General features: G+C 38.7%; 1 protein-coding gene and 2 pseudogenes across 4 annotated transcripts in view; 1 reads left to right on the top strand and 2 right to left on the bottom strand.

Moving 5' to 3' along the window:
- Window positions 1–217: 217 nt before the first annotated feature.
- LOC118899543 lies at window positions 218–15,753 on the bottom strand (annotated as a pseudogene).
- Window positions 15,754–17,989: 2,236 nt separating this feature from the next.
- Window positions 17,990–22,721, bottom strand: part of LOC118900167 (L-lactate dehydrogenase C chain) — a 53,881-nt gene continuing 49,149 nt past the window's right edge. For 2 of the 4 annotated variants that reach the window (XM_036862457.1, XM_036862455.1), the window contains one exon: window positions 18,052–18,264. In XM_036862457.1, coding sequence (XP_036718352.1) covers window positions 18,249–18,264 — 16 coding nt within the window. In that variant the 3' untranslated portion in view covers window positions 18,052–18,248. Of the gene's footprint in view, window positions 18,265–22,721 lie in introns of all 4 variants that reach the window. The other 2 variants (XM_036862454.1, XM_036862456.1) reach the window with 2 other exon arrangements.
- Window positions 18,354–22,480, top strand: LOC118898977 (annotated as a pseudogene).

The following is a 22,721-nucleotide window of genomic DNA, read 5'->3' as shown; positions in this document are numbered from 1 at the left end:
TTTGATGCAGTGACTTAGGAATTATAAAAAATAAGTATCATCCAACATTTGAATGCTAAATAAAAGAGCTGAGGGGCTAAATAGAGGAGTCACTCTTCCCTCCTTCTTTTTTCCGACTTTTAGGAATTTGAGTTTATTCAAAAGTTTTACGTATTTAATCCTGTAAGTAACTACTATCTCTCTTTCGATAACTTCAGAACGGTAGTTTTAAGCAACTTTAAAACTTGCGCTCCTTCTGAATTTCCCAGAGAGTTTCTGCACCCTTTTTCAGACGGGCCTCTTCTGCAGAGGTCAGCTTTACCTTTATGAGGTCTGTAATAATATTCTCTCCCAGGATACATGGAACACTAAGGTATATTCTTCATTTATTCAATAGTGGCCCTGAAAGTAAAGACTTAAAAATTATTCCTTTCTCTTTTCTTCTAACAAAGGTCTGCAATATGAGAAACAACAGTTGCTGGGTGAATTGAGTATTTAACAGATTTGTAGTATGAACTGTAGCAGAAAAAGATACAAGGAAAGAACAATTTGAAACAGATGACTAGACATATTTATTGTTCAAAATCATCTGCCATCTTCCCACATAGGCCCCAACCTCTTGCCATGTTTGCTGGGACCAACCCTCCTTTTCCTATCTCCTTGCCCCTAAACCACTGCCTATCAGGGAACCACTTCAAAATTCCTATTACTTTATTCCCAGGGATTTAATTCCATTTTACTTTACCTTCTCCCATTCAAACTAGCAAAGGGATCTTATCCAGGCCCCAACTTCCCCCTCCCCAGGAGACCAACTGCTAATACTTTTGTGATCAGTGCTTCTTTCTTAGGTCTCTTCACTGGACCTCATTGAAACTGTTAGAGAACAACTCAAAATGTGGCAAGACCTACCACAGTGGTTCCCAATGTTACTAGATATTTGTAGAGCTAGTTCACTCAGTTAAATAATAAAGATGCAATAAGACTTTTATCTAATAGAATGTATAAGAAATACCACACTAGGTCAGGACAGAGGTCTACAAAGGTAGGCCTCTTCCTCCTCTACCACCATCCCTTTGTCTCTGTCTCTTCAGCAGCAGCAGCAAAGAACAGATTTTAGGAAAAGAGGTGCTTCCACAAGATCAACTTCAAAAACTTTCATCAATTCTCTTTTACATCTATCTTATGTTGATATTAAATATTTTTTCAAACATAAACATCCTACGTTACTCATGGTGGAAACTGGATGCACTCCTAAGATTTTTCAGAATACTTGGTTAAATCAGCACAGATAGGGCAACACCCCATTTCTTTTTAATCACCTCACAGCCACTGTGGAGTTGGAAGAAATCATGAACATAAGTTAATTTTAGAAGAAATACTTGTCTTTGAACATCCATATTATGGCAGCCTGACAATGCCACAAATCTGAAATGTTTCCATCAATAATTTCTCCTAGGCATTTCTTATAGGAGTTGGTTATGTAAGGTAGGAAAACAGTTAATGACGGTAAGTACAGAGATCCAGAAGTTAATGTGAAATCAATTTTACTATTAACAGTAAAGAATATATAGCAACAATTAGAAAAAATATATTGTCAGTTAACAAGTGAGTGCCTGCTATATGGCAGATACTGGGTTAGGCTCAGCAGTGAGTGAGACAGACTTAGTCCCTAACTGCTTAAGAGTTTATAATGTGAATATGATCACACCAAAATAAAAGTAGAAGTGCTAAGGAAAGAAAAGTCCGGCAGATACAACAACATATACTTAAAGGACCCAAGTCTCATCCCTCTGGCACAATTCAGGCTTACAGCTAACTTCCAAGGTACTGAAAATACAAAACATACTACCTGGCAACCACTACTTTGCAGACATTTTCCTCCTGCTCAGGTCTTTATCAGTTCCTTTATCTGAGTTCAGAACCTTCGGAGAGACCGCAGCAATGTTCATTCCACTCCACACAGGAACTAAGAAAAAGATACCCCCAAATCCATTCATTACATAGTATTATATAACAGGTTGTTGTTTTTTTTTAACCTTAGCAAAACTGTTACAATTGCCCTGAGTGGTTTACAACTAGGAACGCTCAAGAAAACTATCAAAAATTCAGATGTCTAAGCCCCCTATCCCAAATCGGCTAAATCAAAATCTTCAGGGATGGAGCCCACAATTCTATCGTCTTGGCAGAGATTCTCCAAACAAGAAAGTGAAAGTTTTGAAATTTTCAACTATAAGTTTTAACTTTTATCGCTTCAAGTCCTTTTCCATAGCCAGGGGTTTGTATTAGATCAATTCCAAGGGTTCTTAGCCAGAAGAAAGTAAGATAAAAAGGACTGCTATCATATTAGCACCCCTCCTCCTCTTCCCTTTAATTTTCTCCAGTTAATAGGAAGAATTCATGTTACCTGAATTACAATACTGACCTTTCTGAACTAGAGTATCCTAAGTTAAATGTAAACTACATCTTGTTACTTAGTGCTGTGTTAAGAAAGTCTTATAATCTTAATTGTACATATATGTAGGATTGTAGTAACATTCTCATTTTTTTCAAACTTGTATTTCTGGTAAGTTATTTTATTATAAAAATAATGTGCTAAAAATTAAAACACTACTAAAAGGACCTAAAGTAGAATAAAAGTCCTTTCACCCAGGAGGTATTTTACTTTATGATTAAATATATGATCTGAAATATATTTCAGAGAGTGTGCACAGCTCAGTGGTACTCTTAGGCTTACCACTTGAGTCTCTGTGCTCTGAAAGGACAAACCATGACGGCTTTCAGAGTGGACACCAAGCCTCTGCCCAGTCAAGAAATGGAAAGGGGCAGTGGCCAGATGACAGCCACTCCCAATACCTACAGTTTTGGGGAAATGCTCTTAACTTCCATGCTACAAAGTTAAGATACCCACTGAGAAGAAAAAATTCAAGTCAGAAAAAGTTCTCACTTTAAATGATAAACTTTTTTACATTTATCTAAATTAAAACTAAGTCTGATGTTTCGTTGGGGGGAAAAAAACAGTTCTCTATCCAACTCCAGTTACACCATAGTTTCAACAATATCTACCCAACAGAAATAAATTATGACAAACTTTTGTCGCTACTTTGTATAGACTTTTGTGCAGAAGCACACACATTCATTCATGCCATTAAAATTTAAACAAATCAATATCCCTTATCAAGTCTTTCTTTGAAATAATTTTTCTCAGAGAATAATCCATTTAGAGCAAAAATCTTAAGTTAAGGGAAACAGAGAAACAAGTATACATGGAATGTAACTGTCAGGCAAAACATAATCAGGCCTTAGTCCCACTAGGCAAGGGAAGAAAATTTGGCATAGTCTGATGTTTTGGGTATGTGAACTATTTTAAACATTATTTTATCAGAATTTTTTTCTCATTGAATTTAAAAAGTGGTAACTATTAGCCAGAAAGTTAGTGCAGATACAGTAATGGCAAACAAGAGAATTTCAACAATAAAAAAGCATTACTAAGTATACACAGAGATACTACATAATATATGAAACAATCCAACAGTACATAATAATCATGAACTTAGATGTAACTCATTGAAATGGCCTCAAAATATATTGGAAAAAAATTGGGAAACGCTAGGTGGATTTGAGTAACTACCTTTATCAGAAACTGACAGATCAGTAATAATTAATTAAAAATTTGTAATTTAGTAAAACTAAGCCAAATCAATAAGTGTGAATGGATATAGAAAGATCCTCCAATTAAGTCTATTTCCCCCCCAAATACATAAAGGAACATTTACAAAAACTGTATTAACTAGGTCACAAAGGAAGCCTTAACAGATTTCAAAGAGTGGATGTTAACCCGCATTTCTCTGATCTCAATTGAGCTATGTTAGAATCAACCACAATATAACAAATTTTAAAATGTTTCAAAGCTAAAAGCATACTCAACTTGCTGAGTTAAAGAGAAAATAAAACTAGGAATTACAAAATACTTATACCTGAATGACAATAAAAGTGCCACAAAACAAAACAAAAAGTGGTACTTACTGTTAAGTTTATATTCTTAAGTGCATTTTTTTAAAAACAAAAAAGATCAAGGATAAGAGTTACTAACCATAAAGTAAAAGGAAGTTTTAAAAAATAAGCAGAAAGTAGTAAGATTAAAAACATCAGTATCAATAAAATAGAAAGTAATTCTTGGGGAGAGGAGGACTAATAAGTTAGAGGAATATCTAGCAAAACGAGGGCACAATGTCCCCAACAAATAATATTAGGAAACAGGATAGGTAAGCAGAACTACAGTAAAGGTTTAGAAAGTCATAAAATATGAAACACATGCCAGTATAAAACTTGGATGAAATGGACAGCTAGAAAACTTCCTAAAATGACTTAAGAAGAAATGGAAAATCTGAATAAACAAATTACATTAATGAACTTTTAACAAAAATCTAGCCCCTCACCCTTTCAACTGTTTTACAAACAAGTTATATCAAAATTTCAAGGAACAGTTTGTTCTTATGCAACCTATTTTATTAGATAACAGAAAAAAATTTTTGGTGGGGATATAGTAAAACCTTGATACCGAAACTGAGCAAAAGACCAGATAAAAAATAGTAAACTCATATTATTTATTTACACAGATACACAAGTACTAAATAAAATATTAGCAAATATACTTAAGTGGGGTTTTTGAAAACTACTTCATGACCAAGTAAGTTTTAGCCCAGAAATGCAAAGATGGTTCAATATCAGAAAATCTATTAATATATTACACTATGTGAGATTTAAAGAAAAAGATCATTTGAATTGTACAAAAACCTGATGAAATTCCAAATCCATTAGGGTTTAATAAAAGTAAAACTCAACCATCTAAGAAGAAAAGGAAACTTAACCTAAAAAGGTATCTATCAAAAATCCAAAACAAACATCACAAATAATGAAGAAAATTTAGAAGTATTTTCATTACAGTCAGGAACAAGACAAGGATACACCCACTATCACTGTTTCTATTTAACATCTTACTGGAGATCCTCCTAGCCAATGCAATAGGACAGGAAAAAGATAAAGGTCTTAAGTATAGAAAAAAGGCCTTATTTGGAGATGGTAGGTTTGTCTCATAGAAAATGTCTGGTAATTTGTAAACTACAGAAATTAAAGATCAGAAAGAAAACAAGAAATAACAGAGACTTGTGGGGGACCATTAAACACACCAACATGCGTTATAGTAGTACCAGAAGGAGAGGAAAGGCGCAAACACATTCAAAGAAATAATGGGTGAAACTTCCCAAATATGAAAAACATTAATCTGCACATTCAAGAAGTTTAAGGAACTCCAGGTAGGATATACTGAAAGGGATTCTTACTTAGACACACCATAGTTGAACTGTCAAAAGCCACAGAAAAAATATTGGAAATAGTAGGAGAAAACAGACTCACTGCATACCAGAGAACCAAAATAAGTTAACAGCTAACTTCTAATCTGAAGCAATGGAGGCCAGAAGACAGTTGAATGACATTCAAAGTGCTGGAAGAGAAACTCAACCAAGAGTACTATATGTAGCAAATCCATATTTCAAAAATGAAGGCAGAATAAAGACATTCCCAAATAAATAAACATTGAGAGAATTCACTGCTAGCAGCCGACCTGCCTTACAACAGATACTGAAGAAGTTTCTTCAGGCTGAAAGGAAGTGATACCACGCAGCAATTCATACCAACATGAAGAAAGGAGCACTGGTAATAGTGAAATATAATTTATTTATATAAATGTGTGTGTGTGTGTGTATACATACATACACACACATACACCTACCTCTTATTTAAAACACAACTGCATAAAACTATATTAAATTTATTGTTGGGCCTACAAGATATACAGATAGAAGGTATTTGACAATAACAACCAGAAGAGGAAGGGAAAGATACTAGAGTAGAGCAAGGAAGTGACACCAGACAGTAACTCAAATCTAGACAAAGAAATGAATACCAAAAGTGAAAAATAAGGTTAATATAAAAAAATTCATAAATATATTTTTGTCTTCTCTTAGCTTCTACAAAAGACTTAAGATTATATAAAGCAATAATTATAACACTGTATTGTTGAATTTTTAATACATATAGACATATACAACAATAATAGCACAAAAGTGGGTGAGGGATTGATGCTACAATGGAGCAAAGTTTCTATATTTTATTGGAATTAAGTGTGCAAAAATGTGAAGTACATCCAGGTACCTTAAGCTGATATTGTAACTCCAAGAGCAACCACTAAAAAAAAACCCTCAAAAAACATAATTTAAAATTAAATAATTAAAATGGTACTTTAGAAAATGCAAAAAAAGACAGTAAAGGAGCAACCAAGGAACAAAAGAAGACACAAGACATACAGAAACAGCAAAATGACAGGCATAAATCCAAACATATCACAGTAACAGTAAATGTGAATAAACAGTCCACTCAAAAGGCAGAGATTTTCACACTGCATAAAATGAGATCTAACTATATTGCTCGCTAGAAGAGACACACTTTTTTTTTTTTTTTTTTTTTTAGTACTATCTGTATTTTGGGGTCATTATCCTATTTTAGTTTTTTTTTTAATTGAAGTATAGTTGATTTACAATATTGTGTTAGTTTCAGGTGTACAGAAAGTAATTCAGATGTATATATGTATTTTTTCAAATTGTGTTCCATCATAGGTTATTAGAAGATATTGAATATAGTTCCCTGCACTATACCGTAAATCCTTGTTGCTTATCTATTTTATGTATAGCAGTTTGTATCTGTTAATCCCATATCCTTATTTATCCCTCCCTACCTCCCTCTCCCCTTTGGTAACCATAAGTTTGTTTTCTATGTCTGTGAGTCTATTTCTGTTTTGTAAATAAGTTCATTTATATCATTTCTTTTAGATTCCATATAGGAGTGATATCATATAATATTTGTCTTTCTCTGTCTGACTTACTTCACATAGTATGATATTCTTCTAGGTCCATCCATGTTGCTGCAAATGGCAATACTTCATTCTTTTTTAGGGCTGAGTAATATTCCATTGTATATATGTGCCATATCTTCTTAAACCATTCACTCAGTATGATAATCTCTAGGTCCATCCATGTTGGCATTATTTCACTCTTCATTTCATACACACACACACACACCACATCATCTTTATCCATTCATCTGCAGTGGACATTTAGGTTGTTTCCATGTCTTGGCTATTGTAAATAGTGCTGCTGTGAACATAGGGGTGCATGCATCTTTTCAAATTATAGTTTTCTCTGGATATATGCCCAGGAGTGGAATTGCTGGATCATATGGCAACTCTATTTTTAGTTTTTTGAGGAACCTCCATTCTGTTTTCCATAATGGCTGCACCAACTGACAACCCCATCAACAGTGTAGGAGGGTTCCCTTTTCGCCACACCCTCTCAACATGTTATTTGCAGACTTTTTAATAACAGCCATTCTGGCCAGTGTGAGGTGATATCTCATTGTCATTTTGATTTGCATTTCTCTGATGATTAGTGATGTTAAGCATCTTTTCATGTGCCTATTGGCCATCTGTATGTCTTCTTTGGAGAAATGTCTATTTAGGCCTTCTGCCCAATTTTTGATTGGGTTGTTTGTTGTTTTGTTATTGAGTTGTATAAGCTGTTTTTGTTTCTGTTTTTTTAATTTTATTTATTTATTTTTATTTATTTATGGCTGTGTTGGGTCTTCGTTTCTGTGTGAGGGCTTTCTCTAGTTGCTGCAAGTGGGGGCCACTCTTCATCGCGGTGCGCGGGCCTCTCTGTCGCGGCCTCTCTTGTTGCGGAGCACAGGCTCCAGATGCGCAGGCTCAGCAATTGTGGCTCACGGGCCTAGTCGCTCCGCGGCGTGTGGGATATTCCCAGACCAGGGCTCGAATTATCCTCTACATAGAGTATCATGTCATCTGCAGATAGTGACAGTTTTACCTGTTCCCTTCCAATGTGCATACCTTTTATTTCTTTTTCTTGTCTAATTGCTGTGGCTGGGACTTCAATACTATGTTGAATAGAAGTGCTGAGAGTGGGTTTCCCTGGTGGCTCAGTGGTGAAGAATCCGCCTGCCAATGCAGGGGACACGGGTTCGAGCCCTGGCCTGGGAAGATCCCACATGCTTCAGAGCAACTAAGCCCGTGAGCCACAGGTACTGAGCCCACGAGCCACAACTACTGAGCCCATGTGCCACAACTACTGAAGCCCGTGCGCCTAGAGCCCGTGCTCTGCAACAAGAGAAGCCACCGCAATGAGAAGCCCACGCACCGCAACAAAGAGTAGCCCCCACTCGCTGCAACTAGAGAAAGCCCACGCACAGCAACAACCCAACGTAGCCAAAAATAAATAAATAAATAAATAAATTTATTAAAAAAAAAATACAGTCATTTGGCTGAATATCACAACCTAGATTTCTGAGCTCCAGACTCATAATCAGCTACCAGCTACCTGTTTGATATCTCCTCTTGAGTATCTTTTCAGATATCTCAAATTTAACATGTCCCAATTGGAAATCTTGGTTTTTCTCCCCTAAACTCAACACTCCCTCCTACTTCCTTCACTGACTCCCACCTCCTTGAAAGCATCATAATTCAGGTAAATGGACCTACCATCCAATCAATCGCTCAAGGTAAAAATCCAGAAGTCATTTTTTACTCTTCCCTGTCCCTCACTATACAAAATCTGTCAGTGGTCCTGCATGTTTTATTTCCAAAGTATATCTTAAATTTGTCCACTTTGTGCATGCACCAGTGAGGAGTCTAGTACAATCTTGGAGGGTTAGTCAATAACGTATTGTGCTTTCACTTCAGCACCCTCAGCAATCTGGAAAACAGCTCAGATATGAAAGTCTTTAGTTTGTAAAACTTGGATTTACACACTACGATTCAGCAAATTATCTTTTCATATACGTTAGTATTTAAAGAAATCTTCATTATGGTACACACACTGATTATGCAAAATACATGTTAAATTAACAAAACAGGAAGCGATTCTGGCTATATCGGTAGTTTAGAGTTTAATACCCATTATTTTTCTCTACCAAGTTACTAAACCCACCCCCCCAACACACACAAAATTATTGTTCACTGAACAGCCAAAATAAAGGTGACCTGGATTGGAAACAATAATCACTTTACAGTGGAGACTGTGTTAGATAATACTGGAAATCATTAATTTAAACATGGACACATTTCTCTGGATTAAATCAAGGTATGTTTCTCTTTATCTGGCCTGCACCTGCTGTGATAATCACTATGTTGAGTTTGCAGTGACAAAATAATCTGGGGAAAGATTTGAATAGAAAACATTATGGGAGAAAACATCTAAAATTTGAGTACATATTTCCTGTTCAGCTCAATAACCACACTTTTTACTAAAGAGTGAGCTCTCTTAGATCTTCTACTATGCCCATAGCACTCTTAATTTCAGGAAATTAGTACTAAATTTTCCTTGTACATTTGTTTTAACAACCTCCCAACATACATACATCTTGCACTTTATAGAATAAAAGGTCAAAATGTACATTGTTCTGGTAAATGAGAATGTTTACTTAGAGATAGATGTGGTATGAAAAGACCCTTGAACGGGGATATATTGGTTCATTCATTTGTTCATACAATTACCTCCTGGGAGCCAAGTAAATAAAGTACAGTAGTTAAGAGCTTAGGCTTTTGAGTCAAAACAAAGGGATCAAATTCTTACTCCATCACTTTTATTTAACCTTGATGTGCAGGTGCATCAGCTGTGAAACATCACAGAATTGTGCTGAGGTTATTAAATAAAATAAAGTGCTTTAGCTCAGTGGCTGGCACAAAATGGGCAATCAATTAATGATTACTGTCATTATAATTACTATTACTGCTGCTCACAGGAACTCACTCTGGTGCTGTAGAAAGCCCTGTAGACAAATTAAGTATAACCTAATGAAATCTGAACATGTTATGAGACTACAGGGTAGGGAGCAACCAACTTTATAACAATTGGGGAAGTCATGATATAAAGATATGATTTTCTTAGATATTTATTAATGTACTATTAGAATATTTATAGTATTTAGCTATGACAGTAACCTTTGCTGGAAAAAATATTTAGGATTTTCATGAAAGGGCTGCCATGTTGCAGACCCACTGTCTCACCCATTAATTTGCCTTCATCAGCATCCACAAAGGCAAGTTCATCACTCAAGCCCTAACAAGACATTAGTCAAGTGGGAGAGGGGGGCGTCTGGATTAACTGGAGAATGAAAGAAAATTCTTATACTGGCAATCTATATCTACCTTATGAATTATCAGACTCAGGGAAGACATAATGAATCTGTTCAACATTTCATCATGATATAAAAGTCCAAACTAGAAGAGATACAAGCTACAAGGAGGAAAGCTTCAGCTCACAATTAGGAAACCAAACAGAGAAGCCATTTAATAAACAGAACAGTCTCTGAAGGTAGTGAACACCTCTTCAATTTAAGCTGAGGCTGCACAATGATAAAGAAGGGATTCTGGAGAAGGAATTTCTCACCGGACTACGAGCTCCTAGAGAAGAGGAAGTCATTCATTTTCATTCATCTGGTGCTTAGCATTAACCTGGCACATAGACGCTCAATAAAAGTTTTTTGAATAAATAGATTAAAACATAGGGCCCTTTCCAACTCTAAAATTTTATAGTTCTTTAATCAAGCAATGTTACATGCAAAAAGGAATCAATACTATATATTTCTAGCATGCTACTTCATATGTAATAAAGGAGGAAAATAGTACTATATATTTCGAGCATGCTACTTCATATGTAATAAAGGAGGAAAATTATATATTGTATTTGCAAAAGAAACTCTAGCGGATACACAAGAAACTGACAAATGGTTTCCTAAAGTGGAATTTAGGGGAAAGGTTGGATGGAAACAGGATGAAAGTGTGACTTCTCTATATCTTTTTTTTTTTTAAACATCTTTATTGGAGTATAATTGGTTTACAATGGTGTGTTAGTTTCTGCTTTATAACAAAGTGAATCAGCTATACATATTATGTATATCTTTTTATATTACTTTTATTTTTTAACCTTGTGAATGTATTACCTTTTGAAAAATAATGTTGTAAATAACTACATATTATCTTTATTATATATTATTAAAATCTTCACTGAAAAAAACCAATGGCTTTGAGCTAGTACTTAGAAATAAATGATCAAGTATCCATAATTTAAGTACATGTTCAACTTATATTGTTGGATCTTTTTACTTTATTCTAACTAATGGAAATTCAAAGCCAAGCACTTTAAACTTGATTATAATTTATTAGCCTAGAAGTCTAAACTGTATCACAAAGAAAAGGTTGTTGCTTAATGAGATGCCAATGCTTTCTGGATACTCTAAATTATTTACAGAGATTATAGTAGCATGGAGCAGAATTACACTATTGACAAAATTACCTTTGAAACATAGTTTTTAAAATGTTCTGTGTAGAAATGAGCACACCTAGCACTCAGTCTTGGGTTATAATATCATACTCCAATAAAAGGAATCAGGGCTCCTTGGGGAAAAAAAAAAGGCTGATTTACGACTGAAGCAGAAAATATACAACAAGAAGAAGCTGAAAGATCTTATATGCCAGAAACTAGAGAAGTGCTCAAACTAAACAAAAACCCTATGTTGATGGGGGTATGTCAAAGGGACACAGTAGTCAACTGAATGAGCTCCCAATGGCCAAAGCTGGAACAACTTGAGAAACAAAATAAAGATGCACTTAATTATAACCCAAAATATAAAATAAAATTCATGAGCCCATACTGATATTAGTAAATGACTGAATGAATTAATAAAAAGGAGAGAAAAGACAAATCTCCCATGCAGAAGAATCCCAAATAATTTATGAAGATACTCTACTCCCAAGGAGAGGGAACATAACTCCCCACTCCCTAAGTGTGGGCTGTACATAGAGACTTCCTTCCAAAGAGCACAGCATGGAAAGATGGAAAGAAGAGTAACTTTACAGTAGAGAAACCTAACACTACCTCAGCAAGTGACTGAGGTCAACATCAACTGTAATAAATCATGTTGATAGTATGTACTCTGGAAATGATGTGATGAAAATGCTACCTAACCTCTGTGTCTTCCTCCCCAAAATCCATTATTTCAGTCTAACCATGAGAAAAACACCAGACAAATTCCAATAGAGGAGCATTCTACAAAATATCTGACCAGTACTCCTCAAAACTGCCAAAGTCATCAAAAACAAGGAAAGCCTCAGGAATTCCCTGGTGGCCCAGTGGTTAGGATTCAGTGCTTTCACTGCCAGGGCCCGGGTTCAACCCCTGGTTGGGCAACTATGATCCTGCAAGCCGCGCGGCGTGGCTGGGGAAAAAAAATACACAAGGAAAGCCTAAAAAAGAAATTGTCACGGTCTAGAGGAGTCTAAGGAGACATGAATGACTAAATGTAACGTAGTATCCTGGAAGGGATACTAAAACAGAAAAAGAACGTTAGGTAAAAACCAAAGTATGGACTTCAGTTAATGACAATGTATCATGTATATATTATCTGTATACACTTATCTATTCATGCAACTTGAGACAGTCTGTGGCTTTTTTCTCCTCTATAAAATAGATCTAATAATTACTTTTCAGGGCTGTCAGATAATGTATACAAAGCATATTGTTATTATCATTATAATCAATGTTGTAAGCAAATGTGTTGGTTTTCATGTATGTGTATTCTTCTTAGCAATGAGGACACTGCTGACAAAGGCATTATAGCTGGTAGGACAAAATGAGTCATGAGGAATTCATATGATTGCCGGAAGCAGCAGTTGACAGTACCTGACGCTCTCGGTGCCTTATGTCATTTAGACGTGAAATCCAGGCCTAATCCTTTAAATCCAATAAATCATGCCAGGATTAAAGGCTACAGAAAGGTAGCTTGAAGAAATCTTATAGATATTCCATTAATAAAAGCAAATCATAGCTAAAAGAGTTTATTATGATTTACCAAAACGTTATGTGTTCAGATCAGGGTAATATTCTTAGCAAGGGGTCAGATCTTTTTAGTCCTGTGTCTCTCCATTAAAAGTGGAAGCTAACTTTATTAGCGACATCAATACTAAGAAAACTAAACACTAAAACTAACCTAACATGAATAAAGAAGGAAGGGAAACAAAAATAGAGACCAGGAAATGGGAGAGAGATTTTTAAAGGAAAAAGATTATTGTATTTGTTACTAGTAGGACACCTACCACAACTGACAAGTTGCACACTCTTTTTCTGCCACCTATTTCTCCAGTTGTTTTACTTGTGAGCAGAGTTTCCTAGTCAAGCAAAGGGGGACCTCATAGTATCACCACATTGAGTGAAAGTGAAATGTCAACATGCTTTCACATAGAGACGCTTCTAACACATAGGATACCATCATAAGAACTAGAAAAAGCAGCCCCCTCTGGGTGGAACAATTAGAAAAGAGCACCTGTTCCTCTGGGTTAAGCCAGCAGGGGCTGGATAGGCCCCCAGTCACCTCTTGAACTAGACACAACCTGCACAACGATATGTGGTGGCCTTGCCTCCAACTAAGGAAAACTTGGTTAACCCAATGGCACAGAGCACATAACTTACTTTTTCTGGGGGGTGGGGGAAAAGGTAGATTTTTAATAACTGCTTTTATCACCAGGTTAAGTCATGCAGTTACAAAGTAGTTAGAAATTTCTGAAAGGATATTATTGTTAAAAAAGACTCATTCTTACATAAATAATATCTAGTACTTCATTGGGACACTAATGTTCAAAAGGTCCTGACCAAACAACTCCCAAACAAAACACAACCCTAGGTTGTTTCCAGCCCACTGGGAATGAAGCCGTGCGCAGAAGATGAGGCCTGTAAAAGACGACACAGGGGCTTCCCTGGTGGCGCAGTGGTTGAGAATCTGCCTGCCAATGCAGCGGACACGGGTTCGAGCCCTGGTCTGGGAAGATCCCACATGCCACGGAGCAGCTGGGCCCGTGAGCCACAATTGCTGAGCCTGCGCGTCTGGAGCCTGTGCCCCGCAACAAGAGAGGCCGCGACAGTGAGAGGCCCGCGCACCGCGATGAAGAGGGGCCCCCGCTTGCCACAACTGGAGAAAACCCTCGCACAGAAACGAAGACCCAACACAGCCATAAATAAATAAATTAATTAAAAAAAAAGACGACACAAAGTCAGGGCGAGTCAGAGCCTTTGGTAATGCTCAGGGCCGCCAGCCAGACTCCAAAGACAGAGCTCAAGTGGTTTCTCCTGAGACGCTCTACTTGAATTATTGTTCAATTAGTCAACACAACACATCTTCAAAAGAGAACAATTAACATGATAAGGAGATGACTGCATTCTTTGGACTGTATGTCATAATTGTGGTTAGTAAATTCTGACAGTCTTAACAAAAACAGCCTCCATCATTTGCAGGTATGAAGATAACTTAATTCTCTACCAGGCTTTTTATTTTTGCTGGATGACAAAATGCGATTGACAAGCTATAAATGATACTGTTTTATGTTACAAAAACACTAGCTTTTTTCATTTATTATATTTACAGGCATTCACTGCTTGAGTCAAGGTTAGGCTTGTTAAGTGATTAAAGGCAATTTTATTACAGCAGCATGTATTTTATTCTAAAAGAATAAAATGCATAAAGAGAAAGTTTTTTTGTTTGTAACCTGTCAAAAACTGAGTTATTTTGCTAATGTAAAATACCAGTAACTCACTTGAGGACCATGCTACCTTCCGAAAATGCCATGTACTTGCTTCTTAAATGTGTCAAAGCACTTGATAGACTTGTCCAGAGCTGAAGCGGCAAGCTACTGACTGCTCTTGGACAACAGGTGCTACCCCGGGGCTACAGCTGACTGTGCTGGGAAGCAGCCATGGAGCAAGGCAGCACAGGCAGATGGAAAAAAACTTTTTATTTAAAGGCAAAATGCCCAAATGGCCCTCTGGCATAGCTAATTTCTACTATCACGTATTCGCTTATATATGGTCCCCTAACCTTAATTTTTTTCTTCTTAAGGGGCTGATTTGGATTAACTTGTTGAGAATGGTGTATAACTTACTTTTAATAAGATGCTGACAGCACAGGCCATAGCAACTGATCCACTTCCTTACTGGGATGAATGGCCTCTTCTGAAACGAAAATCTTAAATTCACGCTTGACGGTCGCCATCTTGAGGAAAAACTGCAAAGCCACAAAGCCACTTCCGATTGATCTGGAATATGGTCTGTAGTGAGAGGGCGCATATAGAAAACTCCTGGGCCCCGGTGGGTAAGGAGGCGCTGCAGACACACAGGGAACGACAAAGATGACCAGCAAAGCAGCTGGATAATTTCTGGCCAGCAGCAGCCCAGCATCCAGGAGGCAAACCAAGGGGAGGAGGAAGGTGGGTCCAGTGAAGAGGGGTTGAGAGGGAGTGAAGGAAGGAAAAGGGTCTGCTCCACCAAAAATGAGACCTACCACTGGTAAAGTTATTTCAGCCTTTGCCCTGAAGCCTCTGCTCTTCCTTCCCTCCGCGCCCCGGGCCCCCATTCTTCTCCTCCCCCGGCTCTTAGCTCCAGGACCGAGCCCAGGGTCCGCGAGCCCAGAGTCCCCAGGCTCCGGGCCTAGGACGTCCAGGCGCGCGGTACTTCTCGCCACCCTCACACGGGTGAAGGGCCAGCCGCCCCTCAGCGGGATGCATGCCGCCTGCAGGGGACACAGAGTCAATGCCAGGCAAAAAACATACACTCCGGCGGCCCCCACTCTCCCGCTAGCCCGCAGCACTCCCGCGGCCCCGCTCATGGCCGCCGGAGGAAGGGGAAGAAAATGGAGGAAAGCAGAGGGAAAGCTGATTGAAGCTCAGAGGAGGAAAACCTTTGGCTACTGAGGCTGCGCAGGGCGGCGCCCAGCCCGTGCGGACCTCGCGGGGGCCAAGCGCGCCAGGTGCAGGCGCGAGGCCTGCAGGCGAGCTCTGCGGCACTGCACCTGCGCCTGCTGCCTGTTGCAGGTTGAGGTTCCTGTGGCTGGCGGGTTTCAGAGAGGCTCCTTGGGCTCCAAGCGCACGAGGTGCAGCAGGCACACTGAACTAGAGGGACTCAGCTATCAAACGGAGTGTTCCTTGCCCAGAATCCATCCACCAGGGAGCCCAAGTAAATTTATTTCTAACGAAACCTTGTCTAGATGTATCGGATAAGGGCTTTTTGACTCTTGATTGGGAATTTTTCACCAGGGCTGTGGGAGAAAGGGATCTCAGGGCTGTTTACCACCCAAATATGAGCTTAAGTAGAAAAAACAAAATTTTTAATTTAAACCCTCTATGCAAAGGAGATTTTTAAATAAGATACAAAACCCTAAGAATTTGATCAGGGCAGTGCTAATTGATAACCATATATACAATTGATAACCATTTCTACAACTCATTATTTGTGAAGTCATTAAATGTAGAATCTAATAAAATCCCCCTCTCATCCATTAATTTGGGATGAACCAAGGTTTCCACTTCTCCTCCCACCACATTCTACCCAATTAACTGTTTTCTTACTCATTTGTGAATCATAAAACATAATACACATCTGACAAATTCTTTTACAAAACGTAGAGCAGTGTTTCTCAACCTTTTTTCATTATCTTTCCCTCAAGAACTTCTTCAGACATTAACCCTAATCGTTCAGCTCCCTCACCTGCCCCCACAGCATGAGATTAAATATTCTGGAGTGAGACTTTTGTCTGGTAGGGTTGAGCTTTGGAGAGCCAAACCCTTGTAATATCAAAGATTTTTTTCACCAACCCTCCAACCAAGAACCAATTTTCACCCCCTTGGGGCAATATTGCTCCAGCTGAGAACACATGATGTACAGCAGTTTTATTTCCTAGAATATTCCCTGTAGAAAGTGTATTTTGCAGCTTTTTGATCTCTGCAAGGATCTCCTAAAATGAAGCTTTAATTTGGTGTAAGAGAGGAGCTTAAAACAAGACAAAATCCACAGAAGACTCCCCTCCCCCCCATCCTAACTGAACTCTCATGACCATATTTTGTACATTCAAGGGAAGAGTTGAAAAAAAAGTAAAGACAACAAAATAATGGGAAACTAATTATGTTCAGTAATAGATGACTGAAATGAAAGCTATTAAATAGCAAGAATAACAGAGTGAACCGTAACTCTCTGACCAAATGGGTTTGCCTCCACTAGAGCCATGTAAGTCCTCAGGGTCTGCATATATGCCTTCTAATTTTTCCCACTGGTCCTGTCCTAGTCTAATTTGTAAATTACCTTGGTCCTGATTTTTTAGTTTTTGTTTCACTGTATATTTCCTATAGCTGCCTTAAATTCTTTGTGGAATCAAGGAAATATATATTTTTGTAGGAAGCACATGCACTCCTACCTTGGACACCAAGAGGGAGCTACCAATTGACTGTTACCAAGCATCCATCAATAACCAGTTAGATGAGGTACCCTAAATACTCACTGTGAAATACTTGAGGGCAGAAATCATGTCATACTGAACTCATAACCATAACACAGCAAGCAGAGTAGTAGTTTGCTAAACGAATAACCTAGAGGATGGTCTAAACTCCCTGTGTGGTATTTCAACAGAGGGACCAAATCAACTATTAGAGTTTATATTAATTGGTATAATACTTGCAGGGTTGAAGATATTTCATTTAATTTTTTTATACCATGAAGTTATATTTCTATTTTACTTCTGATATACATTGTCTTAAAAATAAGTACTTAGTAAAGATTATATATAAACACATAAAGTTAATGAAGCAATATAAAGTGAATATGCCGGTGCCCTAATGGAAGAAAGCATAAAATGAAATTTCAGTACTAGAAATTTTGTTGTTTTATGAGAAGAATCATAAGTTCTATATTAAATGGATTATTATACATATTCTACTAAACCTGAAGACAACTTTTACATATATGACATACTTCGGAAGTATAACTTACATCTGTACAGGTTGAGTATCATTAGAATAGAGAAATTCCTTTACCATTTCCTTTTTCTAGCCTGGAGAGGCTGGAGTTATGTCATAGGTCCAATGTTTTTTTATTTTTTAAAGATCAGGTGAAAATACTTTCAAAATGTAAAATATACAGTCTACTATCTTCTGTTCTATAAAACATGGAACATTAAAAGGTTTTAAAATATTAGGTCTTTTTGGACATCCCAAAGTGTGTTTGCACTCTTCTTTAAAAGGGCCTCCTCCTCAGAATTCAAGTTAACTTTCACAACATCTGAGACACCATTTTGGCCCAAGACACAAGGGATACTGAGAAAGATTTCTTCTTTTATTCCATAAAAGCCCTAAAAGGCAAAATTAGGTTATTATTCAGTAACCTGATATGGAAAAGCAGCTATGCAAGAGAGCTTCAGAATAAGAATACACAGAGAGACTATGGAGCTCAAGAATCACTCGGAGGGCAGTAGAGTGATCGTCAACAATACGAAGAGCATCCTAATGTCCTATGATCATGTAAGAACTTGTGTTTAATGACATGAAGAATGTGCCAGATGCCTTCAAAGGGGCCAAAAAGGGCACTGTCTATTTTACCCCTTACCCTTGTCATATTTCTTTCTAAGGGGAAGAATGCCATGCAGTCTGATGAAGGACTGTGAGATCAAGCAGGCTGTGTTTGGTGTAAAATAATCAAGAGAACAGTGAAGGCAGAAGCAGGAAGTGGCTGGGCAGGCTCTGCTTTGTATAATCTTTACATCAGGGGATGCCACTGAGTTTGGACAACAGATGCTAACAGGTGGCTTCTCAAGCTTCCAGAGGTGAAGCCTCCGGTGGAGCCCAAGGTTACAGGTACTCACATGCCCAGCAGGGTTTATGTAATTCCCCTGCCAGTCAACAATGGAATGTACTCCTGCCCTCTGGCTACCACCTGGCTTCTATTCAGGACCTTCCATGATGGACAGGGCCATGGAATAGGTGCAACCGTGGCCACCACCCTATCCTAGGGCCATGGAACCTCCCATCAGCAGGCCTGATGTTCCCTCCACTCCTGCAGCTGAAGCCAAGGCTGTAGAGGCAGCTGCTAGAGCCTATTACAACCTGGGTAACCCACACAATGCCTACGTGCCCACAAACCAGCCTCCACCTCCTCCCTGGAAGGTAAAAAGACCCAATAGACCTCTCACACCTCTCTGCCCCCTACCACCCATTGCCTTTTCCTACCCCAGAATGTAGGGTTGGAGGAGGCAATGGGAAGGTCTTGTTGTTCCTCCAGGTGTGCCTGTAAAGTTACCAGGAACTAGAGTTGAGAAAGGGAGAGGCTCCTTGACGCTGGAGTGGTGCCTCCCAGCTTCTCATGATAGTTCAGAGCCCACAGGCACTACTCAGCCAAGCTTCCCTCTCACCGTCTCTGGGGCTCTCCTCAGGAGCTCAGCGTTCCTGTTTTACTCTAGTGGCCCACAGAGGGACTCCCTATCCACCTTTTCCACTGCAGTCCAACTCCCTCATTTTGGTAGCCACTTTATACTCAACCTCACGATCTCCATCAGACCAGCCACATGTCTTCTCCTCAGGGTCCCCTGCCAGGCTCTACTCACATTCTGGGAAGATCCCACATGCCACGGAGCAGCTGGGCCCGTGAGCCACAACTACTGAGCCTGCGCGTCCACTCTGGTCCGTGCCTCGCCATGGAAGGCCACTGTCCCACCAGACTGTCAGCCCACATTCCCTTCCCAGCCACATTCCAGCTGCAGTCACACTTGCCTGCCCCCGCTTCCCTTTCCTGTCCTTGGTCATTCTATTGCTCCCTCTGTGTAGCACAATACCTTTTAGAGCTTTAACATGAGCTGCCAGGGGTTGGGTGGCATCAGGAACAAGGCAGCGTGGCTGGGGCAAAAGCCCTCCTGCCTTCCGTGCTAGTGTTTCAGGAATTTGCTCTCTCCTTTCACTGTATCTCTTCCTACTAGAAAGGGCTTCTTGGATTAGAACTGGAAATGCATGTCCATGCCATTATGCCATTTGGGGGCTGCTGGGTAGACTGAAACAAGGGCCCTGACCTCCAAGGCTGCCCTGGCCTAGCCCTGTGTACTGCCATGACCTGCTGCCCCCCCCCCAGCCTATCCTCTTCCCTTTAAGCATCATGCCTGGTTGGCAAATGACCCCTGGATGCACTGAAATTTGCTTCCTTTCCTCGTAGACTGGCCATGAAGTGAGGAAATGGTTATTTAAAGAGAATTCCCTATTTGACAAAAAATCAAGTTAATATATTAATGTTAAATAGACTCTATTGGCAACTTTATTTGCTGAAAATGTGAAGTAATAAAAATGAAGTAACTGGGGAAAAAGAATAAGAGCATACAAATGATTCTGCTCTTAATGTCAAATGTTTAAGTATTTCCTATAAACTATAACTCGTCCATTGATTTGTTCAGTAAAGACTATGAAATTCCCATATTACTCAATCTCTTTTCAGGAGCATTCATTTGACACCTCCCTGACTCTTCTTCAGGAGCCCTCTGGGGGGTAATTGCTTATTCTCCCACAGCCCTTTGTATCCTCAAAAGAGAAAGAGTGTGGAATCCACTGTATACTCCTCATTGTCTCTTCCAAATTATTAATCCCTTGCTCTCTTAAAAACAAAAAAAAATTCCCCCTATTTTTTGAGGCCCATCTTATTCAGCTCTTCTTCCCTTTCTAATGACCGTCTACAAACCTCTTGAGTATTCCATCTCATTCATAAAAGACTCTGACACCTAGCAATCTTCTCTCTCTATCCCAGTTTGTGCCATTATCCTTGGTGACTTCATTGTCCATGTGGATAAACAAACCAATTCCCTTTCTTTCCAGTTTCTTGTCTTCTTTAGCTCATGGGACCTTCTCCCACCCCAAGTATCTTACTCTGAACCTTGTTATGAGGTTCCTCCGTATCCAACTTATATTCCTTTCTTGTAACTATTTTGCTACACCCTAATACCCTTTGCCTATTTTAATTTTTAGTTTTTATAAATATCTCGTAAATTCTTTATTACTCATTTTCTTTTTTGTAATTTATTCATTTGTATGTAGATAACATTTAAGGACAACGGTCTTGAATTTGACTGTGACCCTTTAGCAGAAGGTCAAACTCATTTTTAACAAGTATAGAAACCAAAACTACCTACACCTCTATCTCTCTGTCTTCCTCTCTTCTCTCTCCCCCTTTAACACTCCACAAGTAAAACCCAAACCCAGATGAATTGTTATCTACTTTCTCCACTCCTGCACTCAGATCCCTAGAGAAAACCACACAACAAAGCTGATCTTTAACTTTTGTCAAAATTAATGCTTATCTACCTCAAATAAGCATCCACCTGACAGTAATTCTGCCTTTATTTTTTTGTCAAATTCTATTTCTCACTATCTACAAAGATGATTTCAAATCTTCTCAAACATCTGACTTTTCTATACCTCCCTTGACTTTCAGTAGATGATTTTGTCTCCTTTCACTAAAAAGATAGAAGTCATCAGATGCTTCCAATGCCAAACTTACAAACCTATATGATTAACTACCTATCTTCTCTTTGTTATCCCCTATTAAAAAAGATAGTTGTCCCTCCTCCTTTCTAGGACTAATACCTTCACCAATGCTCTGGATCCCACCCTCTCTGCTTATCACTTCTATCTTCAATATCTTCTTTACATCTTATCTTTTAAACAACAACAACAAAAAAACTTACCTTGCCCTGGTTTTCCTCTCCAGTTACTGCTCTCTCTCCTTAATTTCACAGCCACTTACCTCAAAAGAGCTGGTTATACTGGCTTTAATTTCTCCAGTCTACTTAAAACGTTCTCAACTGGAGGTGATTTTGACTCCCAAGGGACATTTGGTAATGTCTGGAGATGTTTTTTTTTTTAACATCTTTATTGGAGTATAATTGTGGAGACATTTTTGATTGTCAAAACTGGTATGCTACTGGAATCTAATGAGTAGAGGCCCGGGATGCTGCTAACATCCCACAATGCACAGGACAGCCCCAATAATGAAGAATTATCCAGCCCAAAATCAATAGTGCCGAAGTTAAGGAAACCCTGGTGTACTCCAATCAGAATTTTTCATTTCTATTACTTTATTAAACATCTGCTAAGGTTATCAGTGACCTCTGTTACTTTATCTTCCTGGCATTTTTAACCCTCATTTTATATGGCTTCACATCAATCAAGAACAGAAAACCAATCCTTTCATCTTTAAGGCATCCTCCTTTCACTTGGTTACCATGATTCCATGTTCTCTTGGTTCTTCTTTTAACTCTGGCCACCACTTAGTCACCTTCGTGGACTCACACTGTAAACTCTGCTGTTAATACTGAAATTCCTCAAGACTCAGTCTCAATCTGTCTTCTCACTTTATACTCTCTCCTTAGGCAAGCTCGTTGAAAGTCATGGTTTCAGTCACCATGTGTAAGGGATATCTATTGTCTTTGCCTGTCTAGTATCTTTTTTTTTTTTTTAATGTTGACAGAACCTCTCTTTTTCTTTTAGGAACTGCCTCTCTCCGAACTGACAAGTATCACACGAATGGACAAGTGATCCCAGAAAGGCCAATTATCAAGAAATTAACATGGGTAAAGGGAGAGGCAGGGTCCTGATACTATAGGCTCTAAGCCTGCAGCTGCTGGGGGCCATCTCTGTTGCCCCATGGAAAAAGTCCACGTGAGCTTGAAGCCAATAAGAGTGAAAAGATGAGCCAAGATTGTGGAGAGAAAAGACAGCTCTAACGATATAGTTTGAGCATGTGGTTCAGGCCTCCTTGGCATTTCAGTTACATGAG

The sequence above is a fragment of the Balaenoptera musculus genome, chromosome 8 (assembly GCF_009873245.2).
Source record: "Balaenoptera musculus isolate JJ_BM4_2016_0621 chromosome 8, mBalMus1.pri.v3, whole genome shotgun sequence".
Taxonomy (NCBI): domain Eukaryota; kingdom Metazoa; phylum Chordata; class Mammalia; order Artiodactyla; family Balaenopteridae; genus Balaenoptera; species Balaenoptera musculus.
The sequence above is the reverse complement of the archived record's forward strand: the minus strand, read 5'-3'. Positions and strand labels throughout refer to the sequence as shown.